Source organism: Protopterus annectens, chromosome 11.part0 (genome assembly GCF_019279795.1).
Source record: "Protopterus annectens isolate FY-2018-M chromosome 11.part0, PAN1.0, whole genome shotgun sequence".
Taxonomy (NCBI): Eukaryota; Metazoa; Chordata; order Ceratodontiformes; family Protopteridae; genus Protopterus; species Protopterus annectens.
The window spans coordinates 137863545-137883743 of NC_056745.1; the positions used below are offsets into that span (position 1 = coordinate 137863545).

At 38.8% G+C, this 20199-nt stretch overlaps 1 protein-coding gene across 5 annotated transcripts in view; it reads left to right on the forward strand.

Moving 5' to 3' along the window:
* Positions 1–20199, forward strand: part of LOC122815212 (voltage-dependent L-type calcium channel subunit alpha-1C-like) — a 2602552-nt gene that overhangs the window by 1698821 nt on the left and 883532 nt on the right. For all 5 annotated transcript variants that reach the window (XM_044087523.1, XM_044087521.1, XM_044087522.1 and 2 more), the window contains one exon: positions 17624–17668. In XM_044087523.1, coding sequence (XP_043943458.1) covers positions 17624–17668 — 45 coding nt within the window. The remainder of the gene's footprint in view (positions 1–17623; positions 17669–20199) is intronic.

Consider the following 20199-nt stretch of genomic DNA (forward strand, 5'->3'; position numbering starts at 1 on the left):
CAGCCTACGTGGACCTCGCAAAAGCCTTCGATACAATACCCCACTCGGGCATTATAGATAAGCTCACCAGCTTAAATATAAACCCCTATGTCACTAGATGGGTTGCAAACTGGCTCAAGGACAGAACCCACATGGTTAGAATTGCTGGAGCCATGTCAGACTCCAAACCAGTTACAAGTGGCGTCCCACAAGGCTCAGTCCTGGGACCTCTCTTGTTCGGTATATATTTCTCGGAGGTACAGGCCAACACGGAAGGACTGTGGCTGGCCAAGTTTGCAGATGACTGCAAAATGGACGCCATAATCGACTCTACAGCCGACACAAGCATCCTCCAAAAGGGCCGCATAGAAACAGACAACTGGTGTCAGAGCTATGGCCTCAAGCTAAACGCCAAAAAGTGTATAGTCATCCCCTTTGGCAAAAACAAAGTGCCCACAAATTACCATATAGGTGGTAATCCATTAAGTACAGAAGAAGTAATTAGGGATCTGGGGACCCAAGTTGATAGCAATCTCTCATTTGACAACCACGTGGCCAAAGTGGTTAGAAGAACATTTTATATCGCCCACCTAATCATGAAGGGATTCACATCTAGATCAGGGGAGGTCATTGTGCCTCTTTACTCATCCCTCATCAGGCCCATAATTGAGTACATTGCCCCTTTTGGGCTGTACCTTACCAGACACCTGCAGCAACTGGAAAGACCCCAAAAGTACCTCACCAAGAGTATCAAAGGGCTCAAACAGATGCCATATGCTGCCCGGTTAAAGAAACTCCAGCTCTACTCAGTGGCATACCGCCTGCTCAGAGGCAATCTGTGCCTGATGTATAAAGCCATGTCCAACCCGGAATTAATGGACATGCTGCACCTCAGAAAATCCAAATCCCATTGAGCTACGCGCTCGAGAGACTTGAACCTCAGCACTGAAATAAATAGGACATGCTGGAGGGACAGATTCATAACCCAGAGGCTCCCTTCACTCTGGAATAAAATCCCACTCCAGGTTAGGCAGAGTCCCTCATTGACTCTCTTCAAGAGGAATCTTGATGAGTGGATGAGAGATCGTAGGTTTACCCCGGGTATCACCTCTGTGTCACTGTTAGACAGAAGCACAGTATACTAACCTCGAAAAAGGGCATAGCAAAATTAATTTAAAATAGGTGGCGAAAGCCAAACACACTCTGGCTAGGCTTATAAATGCCCTAGGGCAGATAGCCTAGTATGAACCTATGAACCTATAATGAAGGATGTTAAAAAGGGAAGGGTTGAAAAATATTTCAACACTGCTTCGGTTTCCTGATAATGTTACTATTAAAGAGACAGTGGCAAATATTTCTCTTGGACTATGGTGTGTGAATATAATCATAGGATGAATGACATTTTGGCATTTTGGATGTCTTATCAAAATATTGGACATTGGTGTTTCACCCATTGGGTTTATGTACTCATTCAGGCAATAGACCAATTTTAGAATATAAGCAGGGCAGGAATTTGAAGTGTATTTTTGACAAAGGGCCTTTAAAGGCCAATTTTATTGCAGATAAAGGCATGATGAAATGTGGTTGCTGTGTGCAATGCCATTATATTTATGAAGCAATCGGCATCACTGCTGGAAATTTCCTGAAAATGTTATCCCCTAATGGAACGCTTAATTGTAATACAAAGGGGTGGCATATTTAGCACAGTGTATTTTCTGTTCCACATTTTAAAAGCCATGTATGTTATTAAAAAGTGTGACACTATAAATGCCCTTTATAGACATGTAGCTTATTATAGTTTATTTAAGAAATTTATATTTTTTTATCTTGGAGATAGTGCCCTTACTTGGTAGTAGAGGGAATTGGTCACCTGTTTTGGAAACTGGGGAGTTACAGTGGCAGTTATTGTTAGAGGTTACCAGTCTACTTGGGTTGAATGATAAACTTCTATTAGCAGTTTACTAATTTTAAAGAGAGAGAGATTGTGAATGAATTTTGATGTTATTTACAGTTATTTTAATATTTTATATATACACGTAAATTTTCACAACTTGATTCATCTTACGTTTGTATGTATGTATTTTATACAGGATTTAAAGTAGGTTTTCTGAAAATATTTGAATATGAATTTTTTTGGCTTATTGGGTGGAATTTATTTAATAGTGTTATATAAATCCTCTGTTACCCTAATGATGTTCAGTTTTGTAGAGAATGTAAGCGCTTAATATTAAAGTTTTGATATTCAAAAGTTTTTTAAGTGTTATTACTTATTTCGGTGTATTGCTGTTTTAACTTCCATACTCGGATAAGATCCCCTTGGGAACCTCCCTCTATATATATATATATATATATATATATATATATATGTGTGTGTGTGTGTGTGTGTGTGTGTGTGTGTGTGTGTGTGTGTGTGTGTGTGTGTGTGTGTGTGTATATATATATATATATATATATATATATATATATATATATGTATGTGTATATATGTATATATATATATATATATATATATATATATATATATAGTTATATAGATATATAGATATAGATATATAGATGTAGATGTGTGTGTGTGTGTGTGTGTGTGTGGTAACTTTTTATTTTAATATACTTGCTGTTTTCTACTGCTAATTCCTCTTGGAATTCTGTCTTACTGCTGTGCTGTTTGTATGCTTAATACTTGTTTTAAGCAGTTATGTTTTTTTCTAAAGTTTTGATGACTTGTTCTTGGAAACTAAAGTTCTGTGGTATCAGCTGAACACTTGGGACTGTCTTGTGCTTGTTGAGCCACAGTTCAATCATGTCTATTGTTTCTGTTATCTTCTTTATTTTGAAGATGTGACAGGAAAATACTTCATTTTCTTCATCTTTCCCTTCATTTATATGATATATTCTACTGATTTAAAATTGCCGTAGATGCTTTTATCTTTAAATTGTAATTTTACTGCATATTAATATACTTGTATTTTCTTTTGTGATTTCTTCATTTTGTACTTGGGAATCTTTAAGTGAAGTCAACATCCCGCAAGAAGGTCTTATGCAGACTAATGACAGGTGCCAAAGTCATGGTAAATGCATTATCATCCCCTTTGGCAAGGGTGATGTTCCTGCAAACTGCCACATCAATAGCAATACCCTGAGCACACAGTCGGTGGTGAGAGATCTGGGCACATAGGTTGACAGCAACCTTAACTTCAGTCAGCATGCCTCCACAGTGGTAAGAAGAGCATTTCATATTGCTCATCTCATAAGTAAGGGCATTGCCTCCAGAGAAAAAAAAGAGGTTATAACCCCCTGTACTCTTCCCTCATCAGGCCAATAATAGAGTACAGCACTCCCTTTGGTATGTTCCTTTTCAAACACCTGCAGCAATTGGAACGACCGCAAAGGTTCCTTACAAAGAAAATACAAGGTCTTCAAGATATGTGTTATGCGGACAGACTGAAATCATTGTCACTTTACTCTCTGTCGTAAAGACTTTTCAGAGGCAACCTGTGCCTTGCATATACTGTATAGCAATCTCTGACCCAGCTTTAATGGAAATGCTGCACATTCGCAAGTCAAATGGCACATGGATCACTCACTCAAAGGACCTTTACCTGGTATGTAATATCAACTTGGTGGAGAGACAGATTTCTCTCACAGAGGTTGTTCCACTTTTGGAACAAGTTGTTAAATAAAGACCCCTGTTGGCCCTATTTAAGCGTAATTTGGACGATTGGATGGGTAACTGGAAATTCACCCCAGAGGTTCCACTTGTGCCCTCTTGGACAAGGGCAGTAGGTGCTGATTTTAGTGTCTGCTTGAACCAGTCACCCTTGAGAACACAGGTTGAAATTGAATAGGCTTGTAAGAGTCCTGGGGCCATTAGCCTAGTAACCTGCTATGATCCTATAAATGCTTATTTATGTTGTTTTAAAGGTTTTCTATTTGATTTAAGGGTATACATTTGATTTTTGCCACTGTTTGGACAAGTGAAATTTACTTGGTAATGTGACTGTTTGTGCGATTGTTTACTGCACTGTGAAGGTTGTAAATTAAGGCTTAGCACATTTTTAACTGTTTCTAATATATTTTATGCGGTTTATCCCTATTTACTGTGTGAAGACATAGTTTGTCTTTTCTGTTATTGTTGCCTCTAGCCCTTAATAGACTCAGTGTGTTATTCTGGCTGGTGTTTTCTTCCCCTAACTTGATAGATCCTGATATGGCTGCCCCTCATCAAATTCGTTTGTACCTAAAAAGAAAAAAAAAAGTCAACAAAATCATTCTTCAGCCTATGGTTAATCCATCTCTTGTTGTCATAAGCCAGCCCCAGACAACTTACCTGGTTCCTCATCACTCTCTGCTGTGAACCCGCAGCCCTCAATGGTATGGGGGGGGGGGTTAAACACATCCTCCAGGGCTGTTCCAGTACCTGGTTCACGTATGGGAGAACCAAACCCTTTAGGTGAAGGAGAGGTCCAGGGAAAGAGACTCCTTGTCAGACATAATATTCTTTCCACTAGTGCAGTTCACAGTTAAAAGAAACAGGAGCTTCGCTACCGCAGACGGGTTATTATAATGTATAGGACTAATGTGTTTTTTCTAGCTAAGAATGCTTTACAGTCAACTAATCTTGGAGACTGTCTGCCTATTCAGGGTGACTGTGAGGCTACCTTCTCTAGAGATCAGGCTGTGGTCACAGATTTTGACAGAAACTTTGATGCAAACAGTAGTGAACACTCTGAGTCTGTCCCATCTGACTATTTGGAAGGTGATCAGGTTTTTTGAATGTTCCTTTAAGTTTTTAATTTGTATTTGGTCCTGCTACTACCCAGATTCTCAACTAATGGGATGATAAAGGTAAATTGATGCATGGGGTATCAAATGTTTCACATTCCCAGGTTCTCCCCTTACAAGACATCCAGTTTCAAAGGGCAAAACAAACAAAAATACCAATGTAACAAGTCTGGTGCCAAGAGGAAATGGCAAGAGAATTGTTTGTTTGTGTCTTTCAGCTTTTCCCGGTTAGGGGTCGCCACAGCGGAACTCCCGTCTGCTAATGATTGGTAGTTGATTTTTACGTGCCGAGTTAACCAGCCCTGACACACAACCTTCAACAAAGGTACACCCATTCACGCATGTCTCCACGCAGGAGACGTTGTAGCTGAGAATCGAACTGGACAGCGTCTTACTGTGAGGCGACAACGCTACTGCAGCACCACCACAATGGCAAGAGAATAATGCTTCTAAATCAAGTAAAATGGATTCCTTTCCCAAAAAAGATCTTTCCTCTGCTAAAGCAGGACCAAGACAAAGAGCAGTTGCAACTGACAGCCTGGATGATTCTGTTCTGATATATTTTAGGCACTTTCCATGAAACTGTGCAGCAGGTATTGAAGGAGGCAAGAAAACCTGCAGCTAGAAAATCTTATATTTACAAATGAAAGTGGTTTTCTAAGTGGTGCTTAACCGGTAACAGGGTAACAGTCAAGTACGGTGTCTACCCCTCTTGTTTTGAAATATTTGTGTGAGCTTCTTAACAATGGCTTATGTTATGCATCCATCATGGTGCCTGTTGCAACAGTCTCTGCTTGTCTGCCCATAGATCCTCATCTTCCGTGTCTTTTTGTGATCAGTGTATGAAAGGAGTGTTGCACTTGCGAAGCAAATTCCTCCTCCTTGGGATCTCAACTTTGTTCTTGAAAAGATGACCTACTCTCCCTTTGAACCTGCCTTTCAGGATGATTTAAAGTTCATCACTTGAAAACTGCTTTACTTGTTACTCTGACATCTGCAAGGTGTGTCTCTGAGTTGCAAGATGTCATGGTAGGCCAACCTCATCTGATTTTCTACAAGGACAGAGTTGTTTTACAAACTAGTCCATCTTTTATGCTAAATACTGTTTTTGAAATTACCATGAATCAAGCCATAAATCTCTCAGTTTTCCTTCCAGAATGTAAAAACAAGGGAGAGAAGATTTTTCATATCTCGGATATGCACAAGCAGCTCAGGTACTACCTTGACAGAAGTAAGCCTTTCAGGGTCAACCTGTCTCTGAGCAAACAATTGCTCATTGCTTGTCCTATGCTATTGTTTATTATTACTCCCACCCTGGTAAATCTATTCCAGGAAAGGTTAAGGCACATTCCAGCAGAGTCTTACCCTCTTTGGTGCTATATTAGAAAGGAGTAGACTTGAAGCATTCTAGAGGCAGCAACCTGGTCCTCTATTCATAGCCTTACAAAGCACTGCAAACCAAATTCTTTCTCAAATTCCAGAGCAGGCTTTATAAGGACCATTCTCCAGGAGCTGCTGGATCATTTATCCTTTTTCTTTCCAGCTAGGGTAAGTTATGGTAATCAACCCATATGCCACTGAGGCAGTGTGAATGCTGAGCATAGTACAGTTGTGTAAATTCAACATACCTGTAACAGCAGATGTTCGAATTTCACACTGCCTCAGTGGCAGCACCCACCTACCACACCCTGTATTTTATATATAGTTCCATTGTATACAATCCTGTTGTGTTGTTGGTTGAGTTTGGTTATTTATGTTGGTGTTTTTTGGCTGCAAATTGGTTGGTTTCAGGCAAATCTTACTTCTGGTCCTGCTTGGTTCTTCTTGCTTAGCACTAAAAGCCTAAACAACTAACTTAGTGTGACAGTGTTTAGGCTTTCTCTGATGGGGGTGGCTTTGTCACTCCCCTATGACAGGGAAACAGAGGAGGGAATCCTGAGCTCTGGAAAGCTGCCAGTGTAGGTTTGTGCAGCTACAGAATTCATATGTGACTGAGGTGATGTGAAATTCAAACATCTACTGCTATAGGTAAGTAGGACTTGCGCAACTGTGTGTGTGTGTGTGTGTTTATATATATATATATATATATATATATAATATATATATATATATGTATATGTGTGCATGTATATATATTTATTCACACACACACACACACACACACACATATATATATATATATATATATATATATGTGTGTGTGTGTGTATACATACACACATATCTATTTATCTATATATATATGTATATATATATATATATATATATATATATATATATATATATATGTATGGATCTAGGGCTGTTGAATGAAAGTTCAATAGTCCGAATCCACAATCACCGAACATACTTTAATGAAAGCACTTTCACCGAAAAAGCGCTTTCGTTAAAGTGTGTTAAAAAAACTTACATTTACATTTTTGCAGAGGGGCAAGCCCCCTTGCACCCCCTACTTTAATTTTCTCACTCTGAGGTCGCAGTACAGTGGGGAAAAGGGAATTTTCCCTTATGCCCACTGTAGTGCGATCTCCCCAACAGGCATACTTACGCGAAAGTGCTTCTTTGGCGAAAAGCACTTTCACACAAGTATGCCCAGCCGAATCTGTTTCAGTGATGTTGCCGTTGAGGATCCGTACGGATCCCATATATATTTATATATATGTGTGAGTGTGTGTGTGTGTGTGTGTGTGTGTGTGTGTGTGTGTGTGTGTGTGTGTCATCGAATCATTGAACAACGCATTGAAAACACATTTCATTGAAAATTTCATTTCATAAAAAAAGTTGATTTTATGGGGTGCATCCCATGGGGAAGGCTCTGCCCCACTCTCGAACGCCACTGCTTAAATAAACTAACTCCATAGTCATACAGCTGAGGTGAAAAGAGAAAACACCACACATAGTGAATTACTGCTGGTGCTTCTAAAGATGAGTATACAACATGAGGGTAGGCATTGCCTTGGTATAAATGATGCTGTAGACTTATTTACATTGTAATTCCTTTGATCCAAGCATCCTAAATCACACCAATGGTGATTGGCTGTAGTCTTACAGCAGTATAAAGACAAAACCAGACAAACTGGTAAGAAAAGTGAAACACAGTCAACATAAAAGGAAAACAGTATGATGTGACTAATATGATTAACACATTAAGGCATGGAGGCTAAAGAAAGGCAGCTTAATGTATAAAATCTGCAGATAACAGGTAACTAAGTGAGATGCTGTTTAAATGCAAAAATACGCAACCAGAAGGGAATAGAAAAACAAAAACCTGACAAACAGCAATATAAATGAAAAACCATTAACTTTAATAGGAAGAAAACAGAAACTAGCCTTTAAGGTGATGGGTACATAGCCGGCCTTAGGCTAAGGCCAACTAGGTGGCTGCCTAGGGCATCGCTATAATAGAGGCTCTTTTCCAGTATTTATTTGGTGTAGGTAGACCAGGATGGGAGCAGCGGGTGGTATGGTGGGGGGCGCCATGGAGCCTTTTTGCCTAGGGCACCAGTTGACCTAAGGCCGCTCCTGGATGGGTAATAGTGGGAAAGTCAGCTTTATGTTTAGAAAGCAAATAATCTGGTGATCTGCAAGCTCTGTAGTACTCTTTAAGAACAATAAATTTGCAGTAAACTTAAAAATGCAAAAATATATAATGCCAGAGAATTGTGAATGTCAGACCATTCAGCAAGGCATAGTATAAATTCAGATAAAACAACAATGGAAAAAGCACTTTACCGTATGACCAGAAACAGTGAAAGAAAGAACAGTAATGTATTGCTTACCGTCTGTAGACATAAATGGAACCAATGCAACCTTACCTTATCAAATGATTTATACTAGCATTTGGAGAGTGTGGCTATACATATAAAGCAGCTTGATACAACCCAGTTGAAAAATAGGCTTGAGAGCAATAGTGATCTTCTTCAGACACTGGGTAGCATGGCGTAGTGCAACTCAGTCAAAAGAGCACCAGATCATGCAGTGCTCATTAATCTGAACTTGGAAGGCTAAGGTGGTTAGCTAATCAGTATATTCTCTTATGAGCAGACCACAGCAAAGAATAACAAAATACACTGTTGGGTATCCTTCCTCTCACCAGGATCAAACAGTAACACAAATTCCAAACTTTTAAATTGGGGCAAATTCCAAAGGCCCAAAATCAACTTCCTGTGTGAAGCCAGTTGGAATATTTGCTTATTAGCAATAATTGTCAGGCACTGGGTAAGTGGAACATAGTACATTTCATCCGAAAAGAACAAAACCAAACAACACTTACGAATTTGAACTTGGAAGATTGAAGCAGATAGATAATCAAGACACACACAGGAGCTGCCCACAGCAAATGTTATTTACCACTTTTCTCACCAGTGGCAAACAGTAGTATAAAATCCAGACATTTACTCTAGGGTATGTCTCAAAGGTCCAAAATCAGCTTCATGTTATGACCTAGTTGAAAGTGGGCTTGACAACAGTAGCCCTCTCCTCTTCATGTACAGCCAGTTAGCACAGTGTAGTGTATTTCAGCCAAAAAGAGTGTCAAGCCATAAAAAGCTCCTGAATTTGAGCTTGAAAGGTTAAAGCAATTAGCTAATCAGGACAGTCACTCGTAAAATGTTGGCTACCCCTTCTCCCATCAGAGGCAAACACTGCATCTGTTGATCCTGACAATATCTCTGGATGTATCTTAAATAGCACGAAGCACAGTTTAGCCACACCACTAACAACACTATTCGGTCTCAGCCTCCATACAGGTTTTGTACCAAGCAAATGTAGAATAACTGCAGTCATTCCCCTGCATTAGAGAGGACTTTCCACAGACCCAAGCAATTACAAAATCCAAATGTTTAAAGTAAGGCAAGTCACAAAGATCCAAAGTCAAATTTCTGTCAGGATCTTTTTGGAAAATGTGCTTATTAGCAGTAATTTTCACCTTCTTATACAGGTGCTGGATAGCATACTATAATGCAGTTCAGCCAAAAAAGAGCACCAAGCTGTGCAGTACTGCTAGATTGCTAGATGTGAAAATGGAAGGTTAAAGAAGTTAACCAACCAAGACATAAAAGAACCAGAAAACCATAAGAAAAAAATGTTGGCAGCTGAGCCAAAGAGTGCCAAGCCATGCAGCATGCTTGAATTTGAACTTGGAAGGTTAAAACAGTCAGTACAGTTGCCCAGGAGTGAACCACAACAAAAAGACTAGAAAAAGTGTTGGCTACCCCTTCTGTCACCAGGAGCAAACAGAAACAACACAAAGGACACATCAAGCCAAACAGAGTGCCAGGCTGTGAAACAGTTATCATTTCTTTAAGTAATTTATGGCCTTATGCCTGCTGACCGTAAAACTGCCCCTGTATTTCACCCAGCCCTGAAGTGTGGGCTGTCCAATGGGGGTCTTCATTTAGGCAACCATTAGGGTTCTTTGTGCTATATGTGGGGGACATAAGTGTGATCTTCCTTATCTCAGTGGCCTACAATGCCTTTCCTTTGCACATGTGCAATTCTGCACATCTGCTCTAAGGCTACAACCCTGTTGTTAGCTTTGTGAGCTTGACTGTGTCCCCCAGGCCAACCCTTCTGAGGAATGGTGGCAGAGTGTGTGTGTGTGTGTGTGTGTGTGTGTGTGTGTGTGTGTGTGTGTGTGTGTGTGTGTGTGTGTGTGTGTGTGTGTGGATGGTTGATACTGATCTCCAGGCTAGTCCTACTCATCCTATCTACCAGTGCTATCAAGCACCCAAACATTTTTGGCTCTGGCTAACATTTATGAATTTGACTGTAGAAGATTAAGTAGTTGACTAATCAGGACACTCACTCAGGAGCAGCCCACAGCAAAAAAAAAAAAATGGTTATAGCAAATGTCTACTTAGTCAGTATAGATGCATATAGATGTGTAACTATATATAAATGGGTCTACTACCGGAGATCGAAATTACACTATTTCGAAATCCAGTAGTAGATGCCCACTAACGCAAAAGTGCACTTCACCGAAATTGCACTTTCGTGAACATCACTAAAACAAACGGGCAATGTCCTCCACTGTGGTGCGGTAGTCACGGACCTTAGGGTTAGGGCTTGGGTTAAGGATAGTTAATAGCTATCCACTATTCTTAACCCAAGCCCTAACCCTAAGGTCCGTGACTACTGCACCACAGTGGAGGACATAGGTCCATGACTGCTGCACCGTAGAGGACATACAATTTCCTCCACTGTGGTAGATAGTCATGGACTTTAGAGTTAGGGCTTGGGTTAAGGATAGTGGATAGCCCTACTATATATATATATATATATATATATATATATATATATATTTTTTTTTTTTAGACAGATAGAGATGCATGTATGTATTTATAAAATGTAATGCATGTAAGCATGGTTTCTGGGTGGAATCCCTTCTTTGCCCTCTTTGTGTTTGTGTATCTGCATGGGTTTTTGCTGGATACCCTGGTTTCCTGTCACATCCCAAAGACATGCCATTATGTAAGTTGGCAAGCTATCTAAACTGCCCACTTAGAGAGAGTGAATATATATGCGTATCTGTCTGCCTGTCTGTTTGTCTGTCTGTGTGTGCATACATGCATGTGTATATCCAGCAGTAGAGTGGCTTTCCATCCAGACTGGTTTATTGGTTTCTAGGTTTTCTGACTTATGCCCATTGAGCCACTGAGTACTGGAATATGTGCCAGGTCCTCCCCAAATCCCTGAAAAAGAAAAGAGGGTACTGGGAAATGAACAACTGAATGTATATAGATAGCCATTGCTCTTGTATGGGGGTAGCAGTACCAAAACATCAACAGCCCTCTAATGTATATGTTGAAATAAGCTAGGAAATAAACAGTATAATTTTGTGTGCATACCCCATGTCCTTTTTGGTATCACTTAATGAAACACACATATGCTGGGAAAAACTGAGGAGCTAAAATTGAGCTTAAGGTAAAGTATGATTTAAGATCTCTTCTGTTGCTTTAATTATTTTAATTTTATAAATTTTCAATGGAGAAGGGAAGAGCTACCTTCAACCTAGACTCTGTACACGTATTTGAAAGATTGTTTTTCCATTGCTTTTATGAAGAGCAATTAACAGATACCCAAGAAAAAAAGGAAAAAAAAGGTAAGTGTAATCCAAGAAAGTGGAAACCCCATACCTTCTATGAAGGAATCTATTCTGATCAGAATTTCAGGGTTGTGACTTGCAAAATATGGTGCAACATGTGTAACTGATCTAGAAGTTTGACAGCAATGGCTACATAGTGCATCTAGGGACAACAACACAAAACTGTGTTTCACATTGTGTTTAATAAAGTCTGCAAAATTATCTAAAAGTAATAATTGTTATGGAATTTAGATTTAAGTTATTGCTGGAACATAATTATGCTTGTATTAGAAAACATTATTTAAAACAAAGAATGGTTTTAAATGTAAAACTAAATTACTTTGTCACTGCTGTATCCATCTAGTGCTCTGTGTTGTAACATTTCAAGACTACATATTTACATTAGTTTCAGCATAAATTTCTTTCTTCTGTAAGGCTGTATAAACTTTGGACATTGTATGCTGTCTGAACTGAGTGTTTAGAAAAATTGGGAATTAAGAAAAAAATTTAAATTTCAGTCACATTCAGAAGTATATACTTAAAAATCCAATAAAAACTTTAAAAAAGTATATACTTAGTTTACGCAGGACATTGGTGATATGCAGTGACTAAGAATCAAAAGCTCATTACTAATAATATAATGGAGTTTTTCTTACAGAAAATATGTACATATAATCTGAATTTCAAAGCTTGATCTTTAACAGGAGAACATAGGTCACTCCAAGATACCTACATTTCCTTACACATACCCCCTACATGTCATTATGCTATAGCACTAGAATCAGCTTGTAAGGACTGTGATGCAGTTTCTTGATTTCTAGGGTGACACAGTTTAGTAAATCCATGCTCATATTAACATCCATGCTCATATTAACATTATGGTTTCTAAAAGCCTACAATTTAATTGTTCTACTTTCTTGCTAAGTGGACGTCACATGTTAGGTGCAATATCCACCAGCCATGAAAGGAACTGTTCTTGGATGTTCAGTCCCTTTTTCTTTCTGCACATAAACATGCTAGACACACATCTCAGTCAGCTGTCCAGAGTTAAGCAAAATATCCCTGATTTTGCCTCATGTTTTTACCCTGTCCCTCATAACATTTTTGATTTTCCGGTAAATCACAAAGTATTATCACACACTGATATCTGTGTAGTGACTGAGACATGGTTTAAAATAGTGGAGTGCACTCTGATTGTGCAAGGCTATAAGACTTTACACACATTTAGACTGCTGAATAGGAGGGGAAAAATGTGGAGGTTTTTCAGTCTACACCCAGAAGAGACTCACATCAAGGCTATTAAAGCAGCATGATGCATTAGAGCCTCTTCACATCCAAATAACCATTAGAAAGCTATAGAACTCCCTCTATGACAAAAGAAAATCACACCGCCTATCTACGGGAACTAGAATTACTCAGTATTATACCCAATGTAATTTTCCTAGGTGGTCTTAACTATCCAGTTATAGACTGGGAAACCTAGACGACCGCTAGTGCACAAGCATAAAGATTCCTGGATGTTATCAATACAAGTGCCCTGGAACACTTAGACTGCCCAATAGGGGAAAAACATCTTGGATCTTGTTCTTACTAATATGGGAGCATCTTGCACCATCCCTTGCATATCTTCATCACTTGTTAGGTCTGACCGTAAAGCAGTCTCCTTCATAATAAAACTGAAACCAGAGATCCTTTACACCCAGGGGACCTTTAGAAATTTCTTTAAGACAAACTACGTACTCGTAAGTGATACATTGGCAAACTTCAAATCCCCACCAAACCCAGTTAGCGTCACTGAATATACAGAAATTTCCATCACCACACTATACCAGTGTATAAACAGCTGCATATATGGAGCTGTACCCCATAAGAGCAAGTGCAGGGCAAACCCCCAGAAACAAACTGACATAGTGGAACCGCAGTATCAGCAAGCTTTATAAAAAAAAAATAACTTTGACCAGAAGTAAGAAGAGTAGTTCCTAGAATGTTAGAGGCCTTATTACTGAAATAAACAAATAACTCACAAGCTTAATAAAATGCACCATAGCCAAGTCTGAGGCTAAAATAGCTCCCAAAACCAAAGACAGATACATGACATTTTTAGTTATGTTCATAATTTCAAAAGCACAAAGCAGCAATACGCTATGCTGATTATGAATGAGATCAGCTTCACTGAGGCTGAAGACATAGCGAACATACTGGCAGATGAATTTATCTGTAACCTTTCATAGGTTCATAGGTAGATACTAGGCTATCTGCCCGAGGGCATTTATAAGCCTAGCCAGAATGTATTTGGCTTCCGCCTCCCTATTAGATTAGCTTACTGTGCCTCTGTAAAGTAGGTCACAGAAGGTACCCTTTTAAGATTAGTTTACTGTGCCTCTTTCTAGCAGGGACACAGAAGAGATCCCAGGGGTGAATTTGCGATTTCCCATCCACGCGTCCAGATTTCACTTGAAGAGGGTCAGCGAGAGGCTATGTCTAACATGAACTGGGATTCTATTCTAGAGTGAGGGGAGCCTCTGGGAAATGAATCTGTCCCTCCAGCATGAATAAACAGCCTCTGCTAGGCTCGAACACAGGACCCCACACACCATAGCTAAAGTGATTTACCACTAAGCCATTTACCCCTCTCTCTCCTTCATCTGTCCCTCAAGATATACCTACAACCAGCTCACCTCCAGTTATCACACTAGACCAAGTCTAAAAGTGCTATCAAAAGCTAAAAATACTGCATCTGTTGATCCTGACAATTCCCCTGCATTAGAAAGGACTTTCCACAGACCCAAGCAATTACAAATCCATAAATCTAATATGCAACATTAACAAAACCTGCTGGAGGCACAGCTTTGTCTCTCAGAGGCTGACCCATCTCTGGAATAGACTTCCTATACATGTGAAACAGAGCATCTCGCTGACCCTCTTCAAGCGCAGCCTTGATGAGTGTCTGGGAAACCACAAATTTGTCCCAGGGGTTCCACCTTTGTCCCTCATTGACAGGGGTAGCAGGTGCTGACTGAGGTTTCCTTTTTGGGAATAAACTCTTGACTAGGCTTGTAAGGGCCACAGGGTCATTAACTTAGTAAACTCCTATGATCCTGTGATCCTATAAGCCTGAATAGCGTCATATGCAAAGCCATGTAAAGACTTATCATGACATTAATCAGTCATCACATAGTCCAAGCACTTGACCCATCTCAGTTTGGGTTTGTCAAGTGCAGGTCATGCTTGCTCAACCTGGTGGCTTTTTTGAAAAGGTCACCAATGCAATAGATGAAGGCAAAATGGTATATACTACATACCTTGACTTGGCAAAACTTTTTGACACAATTTCCAACTTAGGCAAAGTTAAATAAACTGCAAATAAACACCTGTAGTATAGGTTGTTTCACTGGATTGCCAACTGGCTGACAGATAGGACACAGATGATCAAACTAGGGGAAGTAACCTCCACAAAAAGGCCAGGCACTAGTGGAATCTCCCAGGGTTCTGTATCTCTCCTGCTTGGCAACTACTTTTCTGAAGTAAAAGCTCATACCAAAGAACTGTGGCTGACTTAAGTTTGCAGATGACTGCAAGCTAGGAGCAGTCATTTAATCCCCAAATGACTTGGCCATACTGCAGGAAGTTTTGTCTCAAATATGGTGCCAAAAATCACAAACTGAAACTAAATGCCAAAAAATGCATTATTGTATCCTTTGGGAAGTCATCTGCCAAAGGGAACTACCACATTGACTGTATACCCCTAAGAGTTGACCTGATTGTTCAGGATTTTGGAATTTATATAGACAGTGCCCTATCTTTTGACCAACGTGTGTGTTTTTGTAAGAAAGGCCTTCTATATTGCGTAGGTAATAAACAAAGGAATTCTGTCTATATCTAGGGATGCCATTGTCTCCCTTTACGCAGCCCTTTTTAGGCCAGTCATTGAATATAATGCCCCCTTAGGCATGTATCTGTCCAGGTACATGCATAAACTACAATGCCCACAGAGACACCTTACTAAAAGGATACAAGGCCTGAGCAATGTGTCCTATAGGGACCGACTCAAAGCCATATCACCATACTTGATATCCTAAGTACTGCTAAGAGATGACCTGTGCCTGGCATACAAGGCATCCACTGACCCATTACTGATAGATTTACTATGCATCAGCAAGTCAAATGTCATCAGAAATACTCAGTCTAGGGATCTAAACCTCTTTTGCAACATCAACAGAATGGTTTGGAGGGACGGGTGTATTTTGCAGAGGATACCACTGTTGTGGAACAGACTCTCCAGCCACATAAAACAAAATTAATCTCTGTCCATATTTCAGCGCAACTCATAACTATGGATGGGAAAAGAAAAAAACTCATAAATGCTTTATCCCTTGCATGAGTCCCATCAAATCTCACAGAAGGCACCGCTGCTGTCTAACAAACTCTCCATTCACATAAATCAAAGTTCATCCCTGTCCATATTCAAGAGCAACTAAGATCTCTGGATGGGAAACACAAATTTTATCCCAAAACTGCCCCCTGTACTACTAATGGATAGAGGTAGTTCCTAAATGCTTTCTTTCATGCATAGGTCCCTTCATATTATCTAACGTATGATCCCAGTTATTCTTATTAAGGGTGATATATAATTATTGACCATGGGATGGGTAAGGCTATAAGCAAATAGTATAGGTTGTTTCAAGCACAAAAAGGGAAATTGGCTAGGCTTAAAATGGCCCTCAAGGGCAGCTAGCCTGATGCTTACCTATGAACATGTTAGAGTCAGTCAGCAGTGCCATACATTAGAGTTTTATAACTCTTACTGTCCTGGAACTGCATGTTGATGTTAACTTTTTCATTGTATCGGAGTAATATTTAAAAATTATCCCTGATTTTGACACTCTGACCCCTATTATTTTAGCTAGCTCAGATTTCATAAGCAAAGAAGTTGAGCGGTATGCTGTAGATTAGTTTATAAGTACGGTGGAACAAGTTGCCCTTTCTTGTGGCAGCCAGTAGAGAGAAGTGGTGACTAATAAGTAATCACAGGAAGAACACTACCCACCCAGTCGCTCACTAGTGTTTTCATAAGGTTATTGTATTTTTGCTTTTGTTATTCTGAAAACAATCAGTATGACAAGGAGAATGCTTGTTGAAACAAAGCAGTTTAGTTGAGCACATTGAAGGAAATGGATACATTAAGTAGAAGTGATTGCATGTCATTTTAACATGGAACAAGAGCAGGGAGTTTAATATGGTATATACATACCATATATGCTCCATATTCCTCTACTGTTAGAGAATCCTTAAAGCTCTTACTCGTTTGAATCTTGGCCTGGTATACCAAGCTCATGAATAAGTAATGAGAAATTTACTTACATAGTAGGCAGTGCGCATCACCTGGCATTAGCAGGATAGCCTGATTTGTTTTTCTGCCCTCCAGAGCTCTTTACTGGAGAACTCCATTGTACTGCAACCCCAGGGTCAAGAATAATGACAAAAGGAAAGCTAAGCTCTCTTAAAGAAGCTGTTGCATTTATTTGGGACTTGAGACATGCTTATATTTCTTGGAAGAATAAAATCTCTATTGAAGAAACGTTGTAGACATGCATCCTGCTTCACTTTCATATTTTCCTCTTCCTTAATGGTTTTACTGTTTTGTTGAAAAAATGCTGATGAAGAGTGTATGTGTGTGTGTGTGTGTGTGTGGGGGGGGGGATATGAGGAGGACCACAGCTCACTCATTAAGAATTTACTGCAGCTCACCATGTTTTCTTTCTCTGCCTTTCTTTAAAGCGAGCTGACACCAGCAGCAGTGCAGGTTCTTCCACCATCAACATGGTAAGACTGGTAAAAGTGCCACATGCTCCCACATAATTTCTGCTTCACCCAACCCTATAAGAGATCTCAATCACTTTCTCTCTTTAAGTTAGCTATAACTGCATGGTCCTGCTATATTTGTGATGGTGTGCTGTGTCTTTTTGATTCAGGAAGCTTTTTTTTTCTTTTTTTTTGTGCACTTTTTGTGACAAACAGCGTGATGTGAATCACTCTCCTGGCATATTAACCTTTTATCTTGTGTTCCTTTTGTTTTTTTTCTGGTAACACTGCACCTGCTAGGTATTCCTACTCACAAAGGTTAAATTGGTTGTTATGTTGTGTCAGCATCAGGTGGCATATTGGTGTAGACAAATCTGCTTGACACTGAAATCAAAAGACTGAGATAACATAGTATGTAGCTATCATTGTATTTAGGGAAATAAACTACAAGGACATAATTAAGGCGTTTTGATTTGCCAGGTGAAGAAGAATGGCTATATGAATATCGACATAATGCTACAATGTATTATATAAAAATGAATGCAGGTATCAGTGTCATAATTCTTTAATCCTCAAAACATAAGAAAATCATAATGCAGAGACATTTATGTGTGTTTTAGATCCTGGCTGTAAATCCTTCAACCTAAAGAACACAATAGTATTAAATTTCATCTTACAGAAAATTACAAAATTGGTATTTTAGTTGTCTCATGTGTTTGTTTAAAATTGGTACAGATGTCTTGCATGACTAGAATTAAAGTTTTTTATCAAACAATGCACTCAAAAATAAAATAACACAACTTGCGAAAAAAGAAGTTATAGTTGACTAATGGGTCAAATGCCTTGATGGTGCAAACATTTTTAGATACAGACTGTTTTTTTAAATCCTGTTTTGATTACCATTTAGGATTTTTTTTTCATTACTAGGCCATTTGAAAGAATTATTTTAAACAAAGACTTACTTAAAAAGGAAGAAATTAACAAAAGTACTGCGGGAGAAAGTTACTAGTAAGCAAGCGTGGTCATAGAAACAGTTTAGGAAACTGTCAAACAACATTCATTTTGTTTTATAAAATGAAGGGGCTCAAGAAAGAGGCACATGAACTGACTGTAAATATCAGTTGATATGGTTTATATATACAAACAAAACTGACATGCAGACATAAAAAATATTAATTGCATATAAATACCATGAATCCTGCTCAGTTTATCCAGTGTCCTTTTATATTGTAATATCCTAACACACTTTTTAGGTCTTGTTAACATGCGAACTATGTTAAAGGTACACAAAGGGCATTGTAAACACTGGCCTTGTGTTTTAAATTGTTTACCCTATATGAAATGATGTGTGGTTGATACTCGTTGTGTTACTATGTACCTTAGATGGAAGAATCATCAGGATGACACTAATCTGTGATACGTATATCACATATCAACACACACTAGCATCAAATAATAAATATCTAGGAACACTTAAAAAACACTGTAAGAGATACAGTTTGTCTGCTTATTACCGATGCCATTAATAATTTTTACCAAGTGTTGTGTAATCTGCAAAACATGCTTATCCTGCAAATATGTATATTACTTGAGCAGACTTTATGTGTTCTCATTTTTGTCAAAAATGTGCTGTGTTCTTTTTTTGCATCACACATTAATTGGTATAATTCCCTATAATTTACCAGGGTCAGCCTTTATTTAGTCTTACCCTTGCTAGATGTGCGATCCATATATTTGGAACTTTATTGTCAGGTTGATGCTGTTTATCGCATATTACTGTATAAATTCCAGATATTTATTTGCTGTGTCTCCATTCATGACCTCACATTTGGAATAAGATAACTGTGTGTACTTATTTTCTTAAATTAGTCTGATAATAAACAGATTCATTTAGCATACTGATATTACTGAGATGTGAAAGAGTACAAAAATAGATAGAAGACACAATGAGCAACAGAAATGTAACTTTTGAATTCAAAGAAGAGCCCTTCAGACCTATAGGCATCTGGCGGACAGAAATTGGAGGCATAGCTCAGCATTAAGTTTTCTTGGAGACCCAGAGATTAAGATATATGTCCTCCCATAATCTTCTATTCCTCAGAATTATCTGAAATGGAAAACCATCAGTATGGAACACATAGGTACAGTTCAGAAAGAGAGCCTTCTCTTAGCTGTTATATCTCTGGACAGATGGAATGGAAAGTTGCAGTTGCAGTCTTTACAGAGAACACAGTAGAAGCTATGTTTAGTCATCTGTTTAATCAAAAAAGGTCTAAACATATAGCTGCTTTGATGAAATAGTTAACTCAGTATTGCTGATTACAGAACTGTTCATTTTCAACATCTGGACACAATTTAGAACTTCTGGTTGGGAATGGTCTACTTCCTGTTTCCTATTCTGTCTGTATTGCTGTACTTTGCCACACTATGAGAGCATCACATTTTTAAGTTTTACCTTTCATATCATTGCAAGTTTTATCCTGCTAGTAGTCTAATTGTCAGCATTTCATGTGCTTGATGTCACTACCAACTTACATTACCTTCCAAGGCTG